The sequence below is a fragment of the Pteropus alecto genome, unplaced genomic scaffold (genome assembly GCF_000325575.1).
Source record: "Pteropus alecto unplaced genomic scaffold, ASM32557v1 scaffold57, whole genome shotgun sequence".
NCBI lineage: Eukaryota > Metazoa > Chordata > Mammalia > Chiroptera > Pteropodidae > Pteropus > Pteropus alecto.
In genome coordinates this window covers 15,178,056-15,200,139 of record NW_006442508.1, presented here as the reverse complement: position 1 = coordinate 15,200,139, position 22,084 = coordinate 15,178,056, and the positions used below count along the sequence as shown (strand labels likewise).

Here is a 22,084-nt window from a genome sequence, read left to right as displayed (position 1 = left end):
CTATTCCAAGTTCTGGCCAAAAATCGACTTCACTGGACTTTTATGTAAAATAGTCCTACTTACAACCTGAGTACTTTGCATCATTTAAAAAAAGAAAAAAAAAATCTCTCATGAGTTTAATGACTGGACATTTTCATATAGTGTGCTTAGCTCTGTCATTTGTTCTGAGCTTAAAGCATGACCTAGAAGCCAAATAAAAGCATCTCCGGATCACAACAAAATGATCTGCTTTTCAGGAAGTTCTCTATAGGGGTAATGTCAACAGGATATAGCAGAAAGGTGGTACCAAATAGAAAACAAAAAAAAAGTTTAGGTATTTTCTAAAGCCAATAGCACAAACCTCTTGAGTTCAAAGTATTCTTTCTGGGATTAGATAATCTTCTGAATTCATTATAAATGCTCTGAAAAATCTCACATGCAACAGAAATTATGTCTATTCTTTAAGGAGCAGCCATTTTAGCATTAGTTAATAGTCTTACATTGGTTAATTTAAAATTCACCTCAGGGAACATTTTTTGAGGATAATACAGTATTTCTGTTCTGGCCTTTATTACTTTTAATTTTTTAAACTTAAAAAGTGGAAAGGAAGAAAAAAGAAAAAGAAACAACTATGATCAATTCTGAGAATGTTCTAAATAGAAACTTTTTATAAGAGATGGCTTCAGCTAAAATACCACATCTTTAAATTGGTAGCAAATGAATCAAAGGCATCCCTTATTAATTAATCTCAGTTTTGTAACTGAAAATGTCTAACATGCAATATTTCTTCATAGTTATAAATTTTGAGTACATTTTCAACAATTGCTTCTTCCCAAAAGTCTTTAGAGAAGCTTTTTATTAAAGCTCCCTAAATTTCCAAGTTTATCATAGAAATAGGAGACTTAAAATATGGTCCTAAAACCTGGGTAGGTAAAGACAAATCTAACAGTCATTTATTCTCATAAAATCACTTGTTATGATTTAAGTATAATTATAAGGAAATGTCAACACAAGGCTTGAACAGACAAAATTCTGCAGTATTAAAATCAGAAATGTCAGATTTAGAACCATATCAGCTAAGTTTGAATCTGGACTCTGTCACTTACTAGCTGTGTAATGTTGAGCAATTTACCTAACTCGTAAATTAGAGATGATAATATAATATTTCATAAGGTTGCCTGGCTCATAATAAGTGCTTAAAGTATAATCTCATCTTCACTTTTATTTGTTATCAAAGTCCAGTGTGAGAAGAAAAGAGGTCTTCACTGAATGAAGCACAAGTCATACCTGATGACTGCAAAATACTCACATGGAAGAGAAATTTGGAAGGAATAACTTCTGCAATGCAATCTTTATAAACAGACCTGTTACAGAACTTAATTACTAAAAACTATACTACATGAAGCTTTGAGGAATAGGAGAGTAGAGGAACATGTGTATTAAATAGTTCATAATGTGTGTTCTAGACATTTGAACAAACTGACCTATTTCCTGCTAATGAGACAGCACAATTAAGTTAATTTTGATAACAGCTGTATAATTAATACAATTTGTTTAAGCTTTCCAAAGGTTGCTGACATGTTGCTATTACCAGTTTAATGAAGGCCAAATAGTCACAACGCCTCGATGATAAAAGGACATTTATATTTTGTTTTCTTTATTACACTTATGCATTTGTTATTTTACCCACAAATGATGACATCTGATCATAAATTTTTTTTGGTCAAACTAGTTATTTGAATTATTTTTACAAGGCCAACAACATCTCTTTAAAAACAGGTAGATTTTCATTTTATTTATTTACAAAGAAATGAGCTTAACTATACTTAGAACCAAGTTGAACAGTTGAATGGGAAATGTACAATGAATTTGATCAAAGTGAATTACTAAGACATCACTTTAATATCTATCTAACAGCTGTCACTGATTTCTCTTTTCTATTATATTTTCTTGACCTAAAATTTATATTCTAAAGTAGAAAAAAAATAAGATTGGTCTTGAATTTATATTAAAGAAATTTACATTTTCACCACTATGCATCAATCCAGGATTGAAAAAAAATAAAATCACCTAATAGTTTTGACAGGTACAGACTGAAACCCAAAATTTTGAAAAGTAAATTTAATCAATGATGTCCTTGCTGGAAACTAAATGCTAACTCACTTCACTATTTTTTTTTTTTTTTAATTAATAGAAACTAAATCAGAGTTGGCTGCTGGAAATTTGCATTCTAGTTCTGCCACTAAATTTCAGTGTGCCTTTGGACAAATTTGTTTTCTAACCAGTCAACAGAGTTTAAACTACATAAGAAAGTAAGTCTCATGTTTCAAATTGAGACTAGATAGAGGCATCCTACTATCGGATAACTCTTTTCATTATACAATTTATGGACTAGACTTTTGACTCTTTCTAGAACTCAAACATAAATTAGAAAGTGTCAAAAGTCACTTAGATTCATACCATGATCATGGATTTACAATGTCCTTCTGAATATATATTGGCATTATACAACATTATTGGACCACTTATCATTATTCAGATCTTAAGCAAATTCATTTGACTAGTTTTACTCACAGCATATAATTGTATGTTTGTTAAAAGATGTTATAAATTATATAATTATACTTGATATATTTCAAAAGGGAGTATTTAATTATGTGTTATAACTACTATGAAAATTTTGGGGAAATAACAGCTATATATCCTTCCAATAACAACTTTTGCCATTATTTCTAGGAGGGTGTGCTTGTGAAATAGCGTAGGATTCCTTAGCAAGAATACACAAAAGGATCAATGGTGTGAAACATGTCAATGACACTTCTAACCCAGGAGAGCAGTAAATCTCAAACTAGGAAAGCAGAATCACCTGGGGAATTTAGCTATCCCTCTTCTTTCATCTGAAAACAACCAAAATAAAGATCCAAATTTAATGACTGCCTCATGAAGAGATATATAACTTTTCCACTATTGTATTTTTTTCTAAACACAAGCTTTTTAATCATGAGATCATCATCCGGGTTTTAACTCAAGTTATCAACTGCTCAGAGTTCTTCCATTATCAGCATACCTAGGGAGAATCTCCCCACCCTTAAATCTATTACCTGATTTGTTTTCTTTGTATCATATAGCATTATCTAAAGCATCTATTTATTTACCCAAACTACTATTTTAGATCTCTCACTCAAGAAAAGTTCTGGCTTTCTGACTAGGCCATGATGTTCTAAGAGAAGACATCTTGTTCATTTGTGTTTTCCCGGGTAAATTTTAGTGCCTTGAGACACTTCGGGTATGCAATAAATGCCCATTAAATAAAGATAACCTACTTTTACTATCAAATCATGAATGACCTCATATACAATAGGGAAACAAAGCACCACCTTCCAGTTCTACAATGTTTTGCCATGTCTCCCAAGAATTCTGAGAGAATAAAGTGCTCAGATATCAGTATGTTCTGCAAGGAAAAAAGGCTGAATTTGGTGGAATTAAGACACTCAGAGTTTAAAAAAAAGAAAAGAAAAAGCAGAACCACATGTTATTGTAGTGAATGCAGACCACTAAGCATAAAAATATATTCCATAAAAATCTTTCCAAAATGTTTTTAAGTGTAGCAAAGCTCACTTTCAATGTAATTAAATGAAGGTTTTGTTAAATATGTATGATATGTATGGTATGCAAAAAACTAGGAATTTCATTGTTGGATGAGGTTAGAAAACAGAAGGAAAACATGGAATCTGCCCTCAATTTGCCTATGATACATGGCAGAAGGTAAGCACAAAATAAAGCTAAAAACTCATAGCATATGGGACAAAAAATAATGAATTCTTGCTGAGGAGGATCAAGAAAAGATCCTAGAAGGTGTATGATTTTGAGTTAGACACTAAAAGACGAATAAACTTTCCTTGATTATGAAGGAGAAATTTGAGGCTAAAGTACATAGTAAGCATGTTGATGATTTAAAAAAAAAAAAAATACTAAGGCAGAAAATGTAATGTGTTTGGGATGAGAAGAATGGTATATGGAGAATGTTAAAAGATGAGTATGGTAGGAGAAATGAAAGTAGTACAGTATGTAGAAGTCAAAACATAGATCTTCCGTATGATATAACTTTGGGCTTCATTATGTTGAAAATGTATAGTTATTAAAGATTTTTAAGTAAAGGAGTTATATATTTAGATTTCTTTTTTTAAGAAAATTTCTTCAGAAAATATTAAAGGATGAATGGCGATTAAATTTATAAATCCAAGAAAAATAGCAAAGTAGGGAATGAATTCTATATAAATTCATTCATTATTTTTTAAGTTCTTTTGTGTTAAAACAAAATAAAAATTTATAAGTATGCAAATCATTATTTGGCAGCCCATTAGAAAGTTGAGAGCAATTATTTCCTATTAGTAGATAAATTTAAATTCATAAGTTGCTGACATTCTTTTGAAAAACTGCCTAATACTATGACATTTTTATTTTACTCTTTACTTCTGTATTTTTGGTTTTTGATGTGGTCTCCTGAATGCGATATTTATCAGTTTATACAGGACATTTTATGTTGAACATTGCGGTTTTACTATTGCCATTTATATATACAGTTATGTTTAAATATTTTTCTTATATATTAAATATTTTTCATGTATAAATCTCCAGATATGTAGAGAAAGAAATAAGTCTTCCAGTCTCCTCTGTTCCCATCTCTTGCTTTCTGATTACACTTATGTATGTAAATATAGTTTATATTTATTTATAATTTGAAAAAGTAAAAACAACTTTAATTCTTCATTTTTGATTTCACGATATGAAGTTTATCAGTTGAGAATAAAATAAAATAGAGTGTTAAGTTTAAAATCATTACTGAATAGGCACATTGTACTTAAATCTGTGTTTAGATATTGATTCAAATCAAAATTTTAAAGGTCAAATGTTAGTAGAATCTTCAAAACAGTTTTGAACTTGAAGGTTTTTATGAGAAGATGAGTCACTGATATTTACGCATCTGATCAATAAACCTAAGGTTCTTTTTATAATCACTGTCATTTAACATTATTAAGTATGTAAAAACTACTAATCTCTGAATTTCCTTTTATATTACAGAAAAGTGTTGGCATTTTCAAGTCTTAATTAAAATTAGATTGGATAACACAACTGATCTTAAAATAGTAATAAGAACTTTTAACAGTAGAACAGGATGAAATTAAAATTTTATAGAAAAGACTCTGCCTCAAGAAAACACTTGTTTAAAAATTTATTGTTTATAGCAAACTGTAAGTGACTATTATTTTTAAAATCTCATTTTACATTAAATGATTGCTGCCAAATAAATCTATATAATTACAGAAAAAAAATAGAGCTACAAAGTTAACTCAAACTTCTTCCTAACTCAACATTAATTTAACAAATATTATCTAAGTACCTTCAATTGTGATGTCAAAAGAAAGACAGATGTTCCTTTAAAGTTATGACAATATAGTGAGACCAAAAAATTATACAAGTAATTCAAATGTAACATGATAAGCATTATAAGAGAGGAAATACAGAGTTTAAGCTCTATATTGGAAAGGCTCCATGAAGTAGAAATCCAAGCTTAAACTAAACATTAACCAAATAGGCAAGGGGTAGAGCATATGTTTATAGGTACAGGGATGAAAAAACAGGCATGTCAGAGGAACAAGAAAAAATTCCTTATGGCAGAACAAAGAGTGCAAGGGGTTCAATGGCAAATTAGTGAGTGAGTGAAGGCTAGTTTTCAAAGAGGCTTGCAAACCATGTTAAGATATTTGAAATTCTTCCTAAAGGTAAGAAGTTACTGAAAGGTTTAAAGTAGGGGAATGATATAAATTATAATGGTTAATAATTATTGAGTGTGTTCCAGACTTTCATTTGAATGCTTTACATGTATCACCTCCTTTTATTGTGACAATAACCCAAAGAGGTAGAAATTATTATTATCCTCCCCTTGCAGTTAGAAAATTGAGACTCAGACGTTAAGTAACTTGCTAAAGGCTAATTAGCTAACAAGGCAGAACCAAGGTTCAAATTCATGCATTCTGGCTCTGGGAATGGAGGAAAGTAGAGATTACAAAGATATTTAATACTCTCCAAAGCAGAGATTACAAAAATACATAATAATTGTTGATTAATTAAAGTCAGTTGGTGAGAAAACTAATAAAAAAAAGTTTGGTGCACAGAATTTGGAAGTAGGCAATCAGGCACTCAAAATGGGAATAAAAAAACAAGAGTAAATTTATGTTTGTTAAAAGACAGAAGGTATCGTAAGTACGTATGGGGGAAGAATGTACAGAACGTGATGATTTCAGTGTTGCCTATTTTAAATGTAAAGTACTTGAATGGCAACAATTAGAAGAGTCTAGATAAACCTTGTGGAGAAGGAAAACCTTTCCTCAATCTTCTTAGATTTTGTGACTAGGTCTGAGAATTAAACTGACTTCAGATAGCGTTATTAAGAGAAAAGCACAAAACATTTATTTAATATTTGTATGTGCACACAAGAGCCTTCATAGGAAAATGAAGACCTGAAGAAGTAGTTAAGACTGAAGAGCTTATATACTTTTTACAAATGAAAAACAATAAATTTGTTAAGTGACAAGATAAAGGAAAAGGGTTTGAGATTCTAGCAGCAGTAAATTTGGGAAAAGTGACTAGAAAATATATAGTGGAAACTAATGGAAGATAAGGGTTATTTTAGTATGTTTGTACAGATCCATTTTGGCATTGATTGCCATTCTCTGGTGATAAGAATATTCTTCTCTTCTAAGTACATGGGAAATTTTATGATCTGCTTTTAGGAAGAAATGGGGGAAACAGAGAACCTTTCCTCATCTGCTATTTCTCAATTGCCTTCAAAATAATCAATATGCCTAAGTGGCATATTTTGGGGTTGCATGTTCTTAACCTCATCAGCTTGGAGCTTACTCAAATATGTGTTCTTGAGACAAAGGTTTAAGCATCATAAGGTCACTGAAGCCATTAATATGTCTGACATTACCCAGATAAACTGAGTAGGGTGAGAAGAATCAATGACCCTGAAACATTAACAATATAGGGAAGAAAATGTAGAAAGAATAGTCAACACCTGAGGTGAAGAAAGAGGAAGTAGCCAGGAGAGTGTGATATCATACAAGTCAAGGGAAGAGAGTTTCCACCAGTTTCAAAATGAATTCAAATGTAAACACATCCAAAATACCCTTCTTCTTGAAACAATAACTTTAGATTTCTTTTTTTTTAAATGGGTAACTGGTAGAATGGTTGTAAAATAGAAAAAAAGAAAAGAAAAGAAAAGCTGCTTTTAAGGGATAAACTGTTCAAAATTGTGTATCTTTGAAATTGGACATTTATTCATTCAATAAATATTTCTTTAGCATTTAATATGTGTCAATGTTGTTTTAGAATCTTGGGATACAATTTAAACAAAGTAGAGAAAAATAAATCCTAGAATTGAACATTCTGTCAAGGAGATTAAAAAAAAAAAAAAGATATAGATAATAGTTAAGTACCACACAAAATAAAAGGAAAATAGACATTATAGAAAGATCTAAAGTCAGGGGTCAGAGGTAGGGTTGGAGAAAGAATGGTTTGTGATTTTATATAGTAATGGTTCAGGAGAGCCTCACTGAAAAAGTGACCATTCAGAAAGACTAAGCTGTTAGGGAGTTAGCCATGCAGATATTTGGAAGAGATATTCTAATCAGAAGGAATAATCAGAATAAAAGTTCCCAAGTAGAAACATCATTTGCATGTTCTAAAACCTTAAGGAGGCCATACTGGGAGCAAAGAGAAAGAAAATTGTAAGGGTAGGTGACGACTGCATGTAAAACTAGTTTGTGAGTGAAGATTAGAAATTCCATTATGGACATGGAAAGTCTGAGGTGTCTATTTGACAATAAAGTAAAGATATGTAGAAGTGAGCTTGAAAATTAATTTTGGAGTTCAGGAGAGTGGTCTGAGCTGAATATAACATTTATGAGTCATAGGCATATAGGTAGTATTTAAATCAGTGAGATAGATAACCAAGGCAGTGACTGTACAAAGAAAAATGAGAGGACTAAGTATTAAGCTAGAGGGCACTCCAGCCTTAAGGGATTGGGAGAAGAGGAGGAACCAACAAATGAGACTGGAAAGAAGTATCAAATAGGAGGAAAATCAAGAGCATATCAAGGAAGAGGGGGTGATCATTTGTGTCAGATGTTTCTGATTGGTCAGGTGATTGACAACTGACAACTGAGTTTAGCAGAATGAAGTCATTAGCATCTCAACAATGCAGCTGTAGCACAGTGGTGAAGGCAAAAGCCTGATGAGGTAAATTTAAAAGGGAATGGGAGAGGGATCGGCGATAGTGTAGACAAGCATTTCGAGGATTTCAATTGCAGTGGACATACCAGTAGGCCATGGGAAATACAGGCCTTGAGCTTCAATTACACCATAAATATTTAGAGGTTACTTTGTATGTGCTAAGTACAGTTTAAAAGGTCTTTAGAATATAGAAATAAAAGTGGCATTGTTCTTTCCTAAGAAGCTCAGAGATAGAAGAGTGAACAGATATTAAGATGTAGCTTGATAAATGTTATAATAAATAGAAAACTGAGGGTGTTATAAGGTCACATGAGAGGGCATTTATCCAGACTAAGTAGGACAAAAATCAAAAACGCTTCTTTAGAGTAAGTGACATATAAAGTGGGTCTTGACAGATTAAGTCAAAGTTATCGAGATGAAAGGATAGAGAAAAAAGAAACAAATTTAGAAGTAATCTAAGCAGAAGGTGCTATGACCACAAAGGCATAGGACATGAACTAAAAATAATTAAGTGGTTCGGGAGTGCAGAATCCAAGAACGTGGGAAAAGATGGTTCAAGGTGTGGGAAATCAACAAGAATCAAATTCTCAAACACTAGCCCCAAAAGGGCAATTTGTTCTTAATGGAAAAAGGAGAGTAATGAAAAGTCTCTGCATAGTGTCAAGTCATGATTCAATTCGCATTTTTAAAACATTATTCAGCAATAGGGAGACTGGATTAACAGAAGAATTTTAAGTGTGTAAAGCTATTGCTTAATGTCTTTTTGAGAATCACCTTCATAAAGGTGACAGCTGAAGCTATAAGAATGGATATCAGAGGAAAACAAAGTTTGCAACCAAAATAATCATGCAAGAATATAATGTCATGACCCTAGTTAAAGCTCCTTAATGGTATCTAGAATCTTAACTCCTTTCCATAGCTTTCCTACCCCGGTATTTTCCCTTAACCCACTGCTTCTGGATATTGGCCTTCTTTCTATTTTCAAAACCCTTCAACCACACGAAGTTCACAGTGTGGCCTGGGTGACCTCTGATCCTGGAATGCTTTTTCTCCAGTTAGGCACATGGCTAATGTCATACTGCTTAGGACTCTCTTCATTGTCACCTCATTAGAAAGTCTCCCCTGATAAACAATCTAAAGTAACCAAGTGGTCACTTCCACTTAACATGACTCTGTTTTCATTTATATTTCTGCCATTCTTTTATTTTACTATTTTGATTGATTTATTATCTATCTCCTACCCAAACTTCATTCTACCCAACTAGGATGTGAGCTTTACAAGTGTAGAAATTCTGCTTGTCTTTACGCTTGGATTGCTGCACATGGAACAGTGCTTGAAACACAAGAGCGCACAAATAATTGTCTGAGCGAATGAATCAATGACTAATTCTATGTTATTCTTAAACTATAGAGGCTATTTTTTACTAAATGGAAAACACATTTTCCTGACTTTAAAAAGGACAAGCTTGGAGGAAAATCTGAAAAACTGTCACAGCTTAGAGAAGCCTGAGACATGATGATTGTAATGTAATATATGTATGTATGTAATGTAATGTGATATTCTGAATAGGATCCTGAAACAGAAAAAGAACGTAGGTAAAAATTAAGGAAATCTGAGTAAACTATACACTTTCATTAATAATAATATGTCAATATTAATTCATTAATTATAATAAATGTATCATACAAATGATAGATATTAACAATAGAGGAAACTGTAGGGGAGACATATGAGAACTCAGTATTATCTAATCCATTTTTCTGTAAATTTAAAACTGTTCCAAAAAATAATTTCTATTAGTAAAAAACAAAACAAAACTAAACTAAACTAAAGTATAGGCTTGTAAATGGTTAAAAAATACAGAAGTATATAAATTAAAACCCAAAAGTCTGTTTAAGGAACAACAACACCCACCTCTCCCAAAGTAATCACTTTGACAGTGTGTTTTGGACTCTTCCAGACTTGTAAATATTTACACATACACAAAAATAAATGTGATCACTATAATGATGCTATTATCTATTGGTTTTTGCTTGCTTGTTTGTTTTTACTTTATAATATATCACACCCATCTTCTTTATTCAATATAAAATCTACCTCATTCTCTCCAGGGCAAAAGAGTGTTCCATTATTTGGCATAGCAGTTCCTTCAGCCAGTTTCCTACAGATGAAGGATTAAGTTGTTTTGTTGATATAAACCATGATACAAGTCTACCTTGTGATCGTCACTACACATTTATTCTTTTCAGCAGTGGAACGGTACCTCATTGTGTGGGTTTGCCAAAAACTACTCCCAAAGTCTTTATTCTAGGCAAGGAGAATGGCACTGTTTTGTGATTGTATGACAAGCTTTATAAAGGAACATTATAAAAACATGGATGTGAATAAAAAGAGTTTCCTCTGGTACGATATTTAAGAGGCTGATACCAATGATTGCTTTAAAGGAGGAGAGCTGAAAGACTGGGAGAGAGGTGAGAGGTAGGGTTATACTAAGTAACTCTAAGGGGACACCACTCAAATATATCACAGTGTCAATAGCATGCATCAGAGTTAGCAATGAAGCAGCCTTGGTGAGCAGGGGGCGTATTTATTATTCTAATTTTTGAATTTTAAACCATGTGTCTCTATATTAGCCATTCAAGATGTTACTTAGAGAAGAAAAAGGTCATCTGATAATGATTTAAAATAATCTTTTTTTTTTCTTTTAACAAAATGATCGTCCTCAAACTATAACTAACTGAATAATCGAAAGAACATATTAATCTGTACTTAGGGTTCAAATGTAACCCTGCTATTGTCATAAATCTATGGTAGGTTATTATGTCAAAACTGGATAAAGATATCAATATATATCATTAAATAAGAAAAAAAAAAGTATTTCTGGTTGCATCTAAGAATGCTAGCTGCCAAGTAACTCTCTTGCCTTAAACACAGAATCACTGGACCCTGTGCCCAGCTGTGAAGCTATACCTATTAATGTAGCGTTTAGCTTTGACAATTGACCAGCCCATGGGATATGATATGAAGCAGTTGAGAGAGACTTCTGGAAAGTTCTAAGAGATAAATCTTTCAGTTACTTATCTTTCTTGTTCTTCCTGTTTAGAGGTTAGTGTGAAGTGATGATTGAAACCTAAGTAGCTTTCTAGTCATATTGAAGATGGAAGCCCATGTGCTAAAGATCACAGAGAAGGAAAACAGATGAAGCCTTGGTTTCTGATGTAGAGTTTTCATGCTAATTCTCGATGGCAGTGTCTACACTTCTTTTTTATATGTGAGAATAAAGCCCTGGCTTACTTAAGTTACCATAGTCAAGTTGCTGTTACTACCAGCTGTACAAAATTCATACATTAGATAAGGGAAAATAATACAAATTATAACTCTGTTGGGAGCAGTACTAAAATATCATTTGTTTGGTTCCGAGCCATCAGGCATCTACTTTACTGCAAATTAAACCTTAAAATTTCCATTTCTCTTCTGACCTGTACCAGAAAAGTTAATGATACTTCCAGAAAGTAGGATCTTAAATCTGTAATACTATTTTTAATATATTTTTCCTTCTGGTTAGCTATGTGATCATAAAGCTGTTAGAGAGAAAGTAAAATAAGTCGATGTGTATTCTCTTGTGCTTGCACAAAAATGATATCTATTTATGTTCTATGTATTTAAAACTTTTCTGAAGGTAAACTCACATTCAGAAAGCAAACATCAGATTAGAATGGACTTTAAATAAACCATTTTACAATTAAATAATGACTTTGATCAGGAAATCATTAGGGAGAAAAGAATACCATTTGGTAAAAAGAAGGAAGAAAATGTTTTTGTTTTAGACGAAAACATTTTATTTAAAAACAGAAGAGCTTTTTTTCATCCTCATTAAATTACTTCCTGAAGCATTCGCAAACCATGTATATACAAACAACAGCTGAAACATTTTGTTTATTTATAGGAAATGTGCAAAATAGGAGAGTCAGAAATGACTTCATAAAGCAGCCATCTCTGCCTGACCTGATACGTTCACTACGGGAATTTTGAGAGATTCCCAGAATAATGTTCTTTGTGTGTCAAAGCAGGATTTCCATCATCAACATCTGTCATTGTCCTTTGGAGGTTTCTGAATCGTTACATTTATTCAAGCTCTTGAATAATACCTCTATAATTTACTCTACTTACATTACATATAGTTTTACTGCCTTTTTAGTCAATCATTGCCTTATAACATCATTTAATCACTACTTACAGAAGAGAATTCTTATAACTTCTTAAGCTAAAGAAATCTACTCTGCATTTGTAGATAGAAGTCACTTTCTTTGATCTCAGTGTCTTTTAGCAATAGGTTCAGGGCACCAGAAACATGCAGGGTGCAGATTTATATTTTCTCTCTTACTGACACAAATCAAGAGCAGATTTATCAAGCTGTGAAATATATTAAGTTCACAGGGTTTTAACAAAGGGTTACCAAACCTCAAGAACCTGCTGTGATTCAAACTACTTTCAGATGTCCTTTTAATTATATTAAATGAAAGTTTGGGTTGGCTTTGATGCTTATGGGCAAACACTGAAATCTCTTGAAAGAGCTGCTGAAAGTACTCCCTGTTGCTGTAGTTAATATACTACATTGTATGCACACTGCTAGCCAATTTATTCTAGCCACTTTAACAAGGAGATCCAGCCTGACAGGCCACACAGAATAGTATCACAAGTCAAGCAAAGCACAAATCATTAGAGGACTCTGAAAGTTGTTTGACATGCACCACAGAGCTCTTTGTCACACAGCCAATTAAGTGACTAAACAAGGATTTTGAAAATACTCATTAATTTCTTCCTAGCAGTATAAATGGAGGTTAGAATTCTTCTTGTCTTATATACCAAAGGCACACAAGTAAAACTGGCATAATTCAATTTGCACTTTGTCAAAGGTGCAAGTAGCAACTTTGGTTCACAGAAAGTCTGCATTAAAGACAAAAAACGAAAGGAACAGGTAAAAATGTTTAGGTAGTACATATAATAATATAGATGTCTAAGCTTTGGAATTTTTAAAAAATCAATCAAAAGTTGACAGTATTTTTATCCTTGCAAAGCTGTATCAGCATTTCTGAGCAGATTCAGCAGCACTTGACATCATTTCCTTCTCTGCGAAAGCAGAGCTTGAGTGGGTTCCTGGATGCCATGTTCTCCAGGTCCCCCTCCTTCTTTAAGGCTGCTCTTTGGTAGCTACTGCTGGTTTCTCTTCCTCTCCCTGACTTCTTAATGTGACAGTGTCCTGGGGTTCATCCCTAGATTCTTTTTCTCTCTAGTAAGTCATCTAGTAAACTGGCTGTAAATGCCACTCTAAGTGAAACATTACTGATTATTTCAAGCCTGACCTCTCAGCTAAAGTTCAAGCTTGTATATCTAAAGGCATTTGTAACATCTATATTGCATTCTAATAGGAATCTCAAAGATAAGATTCTCCAAGTAAAGTTCATTTCATGCCCTCCCAAATAGGTCACTCATTAGCCCATATCAATAAATGGTGACTTCATCCTTCCAGGTGTCCAAGCAAAACACTTTCTACCATTTCAACTCCTCTCTGATACTTCATATACAATCCCTTTAAGTGAGACAAACAGAATTTTTCTCACTTAAAAACAAATCCTGAACATTAATAATTATCTCAGCATCCCACACTCGTATTCTACTCTATGTGACTGTTATTTCTCAATTGGTGACCCTGTTTCAGCCCTTAGTTTTCCTGCTATAATCTATCTTCCACTTTTAAAACACATCAGGTCATGTCTTCCTTCTGCTCATTTACAATGTCTCTCTGAATAAAAGCCAAAGTCCTTGCAATGGTCTATTTGATACGGGCACTTGCCACCCCCAAAATTCATTTCTTATTATCCTCTTCTCCTTCATTTTGTCCCACTTGCACTGGCCTCATGGAACATCACGGGCATATTTCTGCATCAGAAACTTTCTGTCTCTCTTCTAGAATGCTTTTTTCCGCATATCTGCATAGTTCTCCCCTTCACGGCCTTCAGAGTTTTGCTCAAGTATTACCTCAATGATTTATTTCCTGCTTTTTTAAGAGAGAAGAATTTGCCATCTCAAAGCATGTCTCTATAGAATAAGGATTATTTAAAGCCGGTTATTTTTAAGAAACAGTAGACATAGGAGAAGCTCTGAAAACTAAGTGTAGACATATTTATAAAGCAAATCTCCATTTGTAAAGATGTCTCCCTCTCTGTACCAGGAAGACAAGGATGACTCAATCTCTGAAACTCTTAACAATGGAGAAGACAATGATTTAAATCTGCACAACAACTTTATTCTTGTTTACTGTGCTTTTCTTGGTAACCTCCCATAACTGACTCTCCCCACCCCCAACATCTTCTTTTATCTTTAGCTGAGAATGGTATTTAAGGTGATGGTTTCGGCCATTTTGGTGAGTTATTCAGTTTTCATGGGTCTCTCCCATATATACAGGAGGTATAGATGTTATTAAACTTTTGTTTTCCTCTTGCAAATCTATCTCATTTGGTTATTAGCAAAGAATCTAGACAGGTAGAAGAAAAAATTTTCCACCCCCTACACATTCTTGTTTTTTTCTCCTTAGCATTTATCACCATCTCATATACCATATATTTCATATACTTAGTATATTATTTATATTCTGCTCCTAGAAATTTCACCCTAGGCGAGAAAGTAGAATATTTGCTTGTTACTTGTACTGCTGTATTCCCAATGCTGATAAGGTTACTGGGCACATGTGCTCAATTATTAATTCTTGGATGTTTTTGTTGTTAACTACTATATGATGTTTTCCATTTGAGGATTGAGATTGTTTTTGTACTGCCGGTATCTTAGATAGAGATTTCTAGTGGATAATTAAGGTAAAACCAACAATATAAATAAATTAAATAAAATGAGCAAATTATAGTTACAAATTAAAATTTAAAAAGACTTGTTTTAAATACCAGAAGCTTCAAAGAACATACATAACATCTGCCTTTCAATAAAAAGGAGAAAAAAAAAAGGAAGTGTTACCACTGGGGTGATGTGGAATCTGGCGTCACCCCAGTGGCATGGGGGAAGAGAATGGTGGTATTTTGTGTTGCCTCTCCGTTCTTCCCCATCGACAAAGAATTACAGGTTGACGAGATTTAGAAAAGAATTACAGGTTGGCGAGATTTAGAAAAAGATTTATTGAAATTAGATTTTAGAAGGAGATGGGCCATACTAGGAAAGGCTGCAGCCCTATGGAATTTGGGAGTTGAAGAGATAAGATAGTACACCCTAAAGAGAAGAGTGGGTTTTTATCAAAGAGAGCTATAACCACACACAAGTGGGAAGGTCTGCATTATATTTGGGCCGTGATGGGTGGTTCCAAAAGCATTCTTAGGTGATTAGTTTGTGAGGTCATTTTGATTGACACTTGGCTGCTATATAACCTTTTGCCTACTATGCATGTGCTTACTCAGAATTCACTCCGTTATAATTAGATTCATGAACTTGCAGGCTTAGCCATGAGATTATCATGATGGTATAGTTATGGGCAGTACTTTCTGCGCATGCGTTTGTGGCTGGTTTAGCCAGCAGCTTTAAAGGCCTTTGTGCTCTAGGATTTAGGGTAACTTATAACTTATCTCTGGAAGGTCCTTAAGGAAGGTATTTAAGGGAAGTTTCTATGGTTACAGAGCTGGGCCTTCACTCCTGTTGCTCATGCCTGACTAGCTACCTAACACTGTTCCCATATTCTTACAAAAACCTTTCTTTGGAGCCATGTGATTTATTACTGGGTCATGAATTACACTCCAAACCTTCCCTTGCCCCCATCCCATGAGTAGAATTACAGATTTCTGCAATTCACTTGTACTATGATGGCTATAATAAAAAAGACAGAAAATAACAAGTGTTGCTGAAAACACGAAGAAACCAAAATCCTCATATATTGTTGGTGGAAATATAAAATTGTAAGGGTACTCTGGAAAAGTTTGACACTTCTTCCTTTAACATAGAGTTATATTATCTACTTGTTTTTTTTTTAATTTTCTATATGAAAATTTTTAAATCACAGTCTCCTCTGGTGGTGAGAGAGGGAGAAGGACCTCAAAGCAAATTATATTTGTATTTGACCTTAATATAGCAGTACAAAATATAGCCAGTTTGAACTGTCTCAAAACAAACAAGATATAGAAAAATAAGTTTTACTCTATACCATTCCTGAAACATAGTATAATAAATTAATAAATATAAACCAAATGATATATCCTGATGCCTAATACAAAATAATAAAGTCAGTTCTGCAATAGCACTGTCTTATGGATTGATAGCATGAGCTTCTGAATTAGGAAAACCTAGCTGAGAATTCAGGACCCTGTCAATTATTACTGTACGATCTTGTGAAAGTCATTTAATCCTTTCTTGGCCCCATTTTCTCTAACTAAAGAATATAGATAATTACATCACAGGCTTGTTGTGAATATTAAGAATTTATGCAAAATGCTCTGAACTGTGATGGTCACATAATTTAGGACTAATAAATGCATTTATTCTCTATAATAAATCACTGTTGGTGTTGAAGAAGCATTGGATGCATGTCAGAGGGAAACATCAGTGCCATTAGTGCTAGTCATGTGACCTTGGGCCAGTCATTTCATCTCTTCAGATCTCAGCTATCTCATCTTCAACTCTAAGATTCCTTCTGGAAATATTATACCATAGTAGCTATTTAATATTCATATATAACACAAGCCTTACTTATCTTCTCTGGCATAAAATTTAAAACTCTCTTCTTAAATAAAGGCATGTGTTATGCCAAATATATGGTAAGAATATTTTTTACTATGACTCATGTCAATTTTTACTTTTTGGTAGTCAACAAGAATTTTAATATAATCTAAAATTACAATTAAATAAAGAAAAAATATATTGGACAGAATTTTGTCAAAATTATTGAGACACAAGTATAATGTTTTAGAAGATTACTGTATTTAAAAAATCAAAGCAACAAGTTTGTAACTGTTCACCTACAGATCAGTTTTGACAGCTGACAGATGACAGTACTGATTTCACTGTGCTTTTTTTTTTTTTTTTTTGGAAAATAAACAAAAAATAGGAAGCAAGAATAAAAGATGGATTTAGGTAATTCATAAAATAAACACTGTATCTCTAAATAATTTAAAGCTAAGTGGATTTGGATGGTCAAAACCAGACCTAGAAGAATCATTGTGCTCATGAAAAGGCCATATTTTTTAAGTCTCATGATGACTAAACGATTATCATTTTCCAAATTGAATGCACACAACACTTCAAGTGTATTTCTTACCTGTTGAATATATAGCTCAGAACATGCTCCGAACATAGAAAAATAGGGAACATAAACAAGTCTTTAAAATTCATATAGCCTAAAGTTTAAAATAATATTCACTCTAGAATTTCACAGAATGATCTATGTTAAAATTAACAGAAGTAATGCCATGTATTAGTAAGCAGAGCATTTCTGCTTCACCAATACTCTGTGTGTACTTGGTCTTATCAGATGTTTAGTCAATAGCTGAAACGTTTACTCACAGCCACTCAATTATAACACCAGGAAATCAGCCAATGAATAAACTGTGCTATTAATTTTCCATCAGAGATTTGTGTGTGAATGACCATGCATTTCATAGATTTAAATAGCAAAAGGCTAATTATCTCTAAGGCCCCCAAAACAATCCGAAAACTGCTCACAAATGATCTTCGGCTTTCAATGCTGAAGAATACTTTCATTTCTCTATTGCATGTACTAACAGTATAGGTTATATATATATATATTAACCTCCCAAAGCAATTTCTTTCCTAAAACCTTAGAACAATAAATCCAGTTTCTTATACACAAAGATTCATTGTTTAATAAAGTAAAATATAAATTAAAAGTTTATCTTCCTAATATGTTTGATATTTAAATTACTATTTTTTTTCCCCTTTTAAATGACTCTCACAAAATACCCTTACTGTGAATAAACTGACAAGGTTTCAATTTTGATCTGCCAATCTGAGAACCAGTAACTTTGATTCATGAGGGCATTTCTCTTTATAAATGCAATTGACCTTCCTTTTTAAAAATGCTACGATACACACACATACATATATATACTAAACAATAAAGTTTACAGTCATACGGCTTCATGTTTTTCTTTCTTTCTTGACTTTCCTTCCTTCCTGATATGCCACCTCAAAATATGTCACTCTGCTATGCAGATTACTTTGAGCTGAAGGCAATCAAGACCTAACATACTCAGGAAAAACTTTTACCTCTTCCTTAACTACCTAAAAGAACTTAGATAGAAAACCTGTACCAGAAAGACAGTTATTACTAGAAATAATTATTTTTATCTGAAAGACTTTTCTGCATGGCAGAACTAACATTTGTTTATCAAGCATCTGAGCTTCTCATACTCTGGTGAATTTCCATCCTCCCACTATGAAGTCCCAGGCCCTTATCCTTTTCTCTAGCTCAGGACTACATATAAACTGCAGCTGCATCATTGACTTTGAATCTCATGTCTTCATGGGGCTCCCATGAGAATATAATTAAAATTCTTCTCCTCCTGTTAATCTGTCTTTTGTCAATTTACTTATTAGACCCTTTCCTCCCCTGCACTGCCTTCTTGCCTCCCTTCTCTTGCCTCCCTTCTCTTCTTGCAAAAAGAACTATAAAACTTGTTCTGGGATTTTCACTGATCTGTTTTTTCACACAGAATTCATAAACATAGAAATGGTTTTTAACCTTGCTTAGGAACAAATTGCAACATGTTAACTGGAGAAAATTATATTCCATGATATTCCAAGTATCCTGGACTATTCATTGTCTTACATGACTTTGACTGAGTATCATTTCTGAGTGACTTGCTGCCAAAATATTAGCTGGCCCAACATATTAATGAAATGTTTTCATATATACTTCTATGAAGAAATTAGAGACTCATATATTACACCCAACTCACCTTTTATTGATGATCAAAATACACCACGAGTTTCTCAGGCTGCGCTCCTCTTGTATGACAGAGCTGTGGCACTGCCAAATTTCTCTTCAGCATGTACCCTTTTATATGTTTTTCCAGTCTCACCCTCATGCACCCCTGAAATTCCCTCAGTTCAACAGGGTTTATATCATTTTTCCATTGGATGTCCATACATGCTATCACCAACAGAGACAATTCAACAATTTTACATATTTATAAAAACGCAGAAAGTACCTGGACATAGGCTCTGCAAGAGCGCTCTCTTTTCTGAAGCTGAATCCATTAAGACAGCAGATTAAACACAGAATAGAAAAAACAAGTTAGTGACAGAAGAAACAAGAAAAATAAAAGAACACATCTACACAAAACACCTTATTTTGTTGTGCACTACTTTCCAGAAGAGAATGAAAGCTAAGCAGCAGCAAATGTAAGCCGTGGCTTGAAAAATTTTTTTTTCACTCTTTCAGAACAACCCGAGTGAAAACTGGATGGTGTAAAGCTGTTAATGATGGAAAGAAATCTTGGAATAAATTTAGTATAAATTAGTAAAAAATCAATATATTTCATTCATTTGAAGTGATTCATTTCACATCACATCAGGTTAGTTATTAATTCATGGACCACAAATGAAGACATATGAAGTTAGATAAATTATGTCAGAAATTTGAAACCCATTTTTCAAAGATAGTACATTGTTTGTGGTTTACAAATTATAGAGATGCTTAATATGTACCACAAACTCTATGTTTAAAACATACAAAAAATTCTGTTTATCAAGAAAATTGAAATGCCCATTCATTATGACTATTGCATTCTAGGGACAAATACCAAAGGATAAGTACCTTCTGATTAAAATAATGTGAACAATATACTGAGTTATCATTGCTTTTATTTCTTGAAAAATGTCTTTTGACAGTTTTGACCAAAAAAAAAACCAAACAGGTGTATGTATGTATATATACGTTTTAGAAACTTCTGTGGGATAAGAAACCTGTTTATGTTTATTTGTATACATAGTGATGTTTAACTGAGCAAAAGGTTAACAGTAACTCATATTTAGTTCCAAACATTTTTTCCTGGTAATAAAATGAATAATTAATAAGCTTATTTGCCCTGTTTAAATAAATGACCCAAAGTTTTATAAATTAAACTGTGGTTTTCCTCCTTTTCCCTATTTTTTTTCCTTTCAGTAGCCTTGATTGTCGAAGGAGAAAATTACTCAGTTTTAAGAAGCAGTTACTCTGATGCCTTTTGTGTGGCTAACACTCTCCCAACTTTAATTCATGCATTCTTCAATGAGCATAGAGCAGTTACTCCTCTAAAGAATTAAGTGAGGAATGAGTGCAAGTAAATTGCTAGTGCTGTCATCTGGATCACTGACTCGCATCTTGGTTTTGCAGGACTCTAAACCCTCCAGAATTTCAATGTGGAGCGCAATTGATTTGTAAGGAGTTGAGTTTGCAAATCTGATGAGTTATAACTGCTTCAGGGAACAGTGGGATCCACAGGAAATGAGAGTGAGCCAGCAAGCATGTGAATAACCTTTGCCCTCCCATCTCCTTACCCCATCATGCAAATTAACATACGACAAACCGCATTATATAAACAATTGAAAAGAGCCAAATGGGAAACAAAAGAGAGCATTAAAAAGCTTCACAAATGGAAATTTGCCCATTACATAGTTATTTGATATACAGAGTAGGCAAGCTGATTAGCTGTAGCCAGTTAGAATGTGTCATTAATTGCCAGCTTTACCTGATACTATCAAACATCAACACCATTTTTAAATAAGGATACAAAGTATTGCTATAACAAGTAATGTTATGGATATGTAACATTAATAGAAATTACTACTTGCAGTACATTATGATAACAATAGCTGGCAGCAATATTCATTAATAGCATCTAGTCAGTTTGGATAATAACATTAAAATCACAGCATGCCCAAATTACATAGGCAGCTGTAGATTATATTCTATTAGGAGCTTCCTTATGATTCTATGAGGGGGCACTAAGTGACAAAAATAACTCCTTTATGCTCAGCATGAAAAAAAAAAAAAAACTTTAATAGCAATTTGTATCTATTAGATTAAACTGAACTATTTTCTGAGAGTGAAATTGTAGGAAAAACTGTATTTGCCATATAAAATATCAGGGTTTCCTATGTTGTACCATCATTACTAAAAAAAAATAAAAATTCTTCCATTTTGATGAGAGTCTTAGTCTAACAAGACACAAAATAACTAAACATATACATATTAAAAGACCACTCAACAGTCATTTTTCATTCTAAAGGGGAATGCTCATTTAGTAAATTCTATAGAGGCTATTAGTCTATCAGTGCCTAATTCTTGCTTTTTCAGTAAAAATTATCATGATATTCAAAGGCTTAACATTCAGTTTCAATAACTGATCATTTCTACAATAACTTTCAGTGTACACATGGCATTTGATAGTAGCAATTCTAATATCTTTTCCCTCGTGATGTTAATTTACTATGTGGTACTTTGTCACATAAATAAATTATATTCTTTACAAATATGTAAAATATGCAAAATTTATTTTATATATTTATATCAATAAACTTCTTATATAGTATATAGGTTATATACAATGTACATATATATTGCTTATGTATGTATATAACATTTATTTATATTTATAAACATAAAACATAAAATGTTTTCTGAAATTTAATAAATAAATTATTTTCATTATTTACAATTCAAATTTCCTGAAATACATTTAAATTTTTAAGTTTTAATGGTAGTAATGGAAAATCTGAGTAACTTAAATATCAAAAGAAATAAATACTAAAACC

General features: G+C 32.8%; 1 protein-coding gene across 1 annotated transcript in view; it reads right to left on the bottom strand.

The window, feature by feature from the left end:
• Positions 1 to 22,084, bottom strand: part of ADGRL3 (adhesion G protein-coupled receptor L3) — a 566,410-nt gene that overhangs the window by 111,173 nt on the left and 433,153 nt on the right. Inside the window, exon 12 of the mRNA XM_025040294.1 lies at positions 19,498 to 19,536. Within this exon, the coding sequence (XP_024896062.1) occupies positions 19,498 to 19,536 (39 nt within the window). The remainder of the gene's footprint in view (positions 1 to 19,497; positions 19,537 to 22,084) is intronic.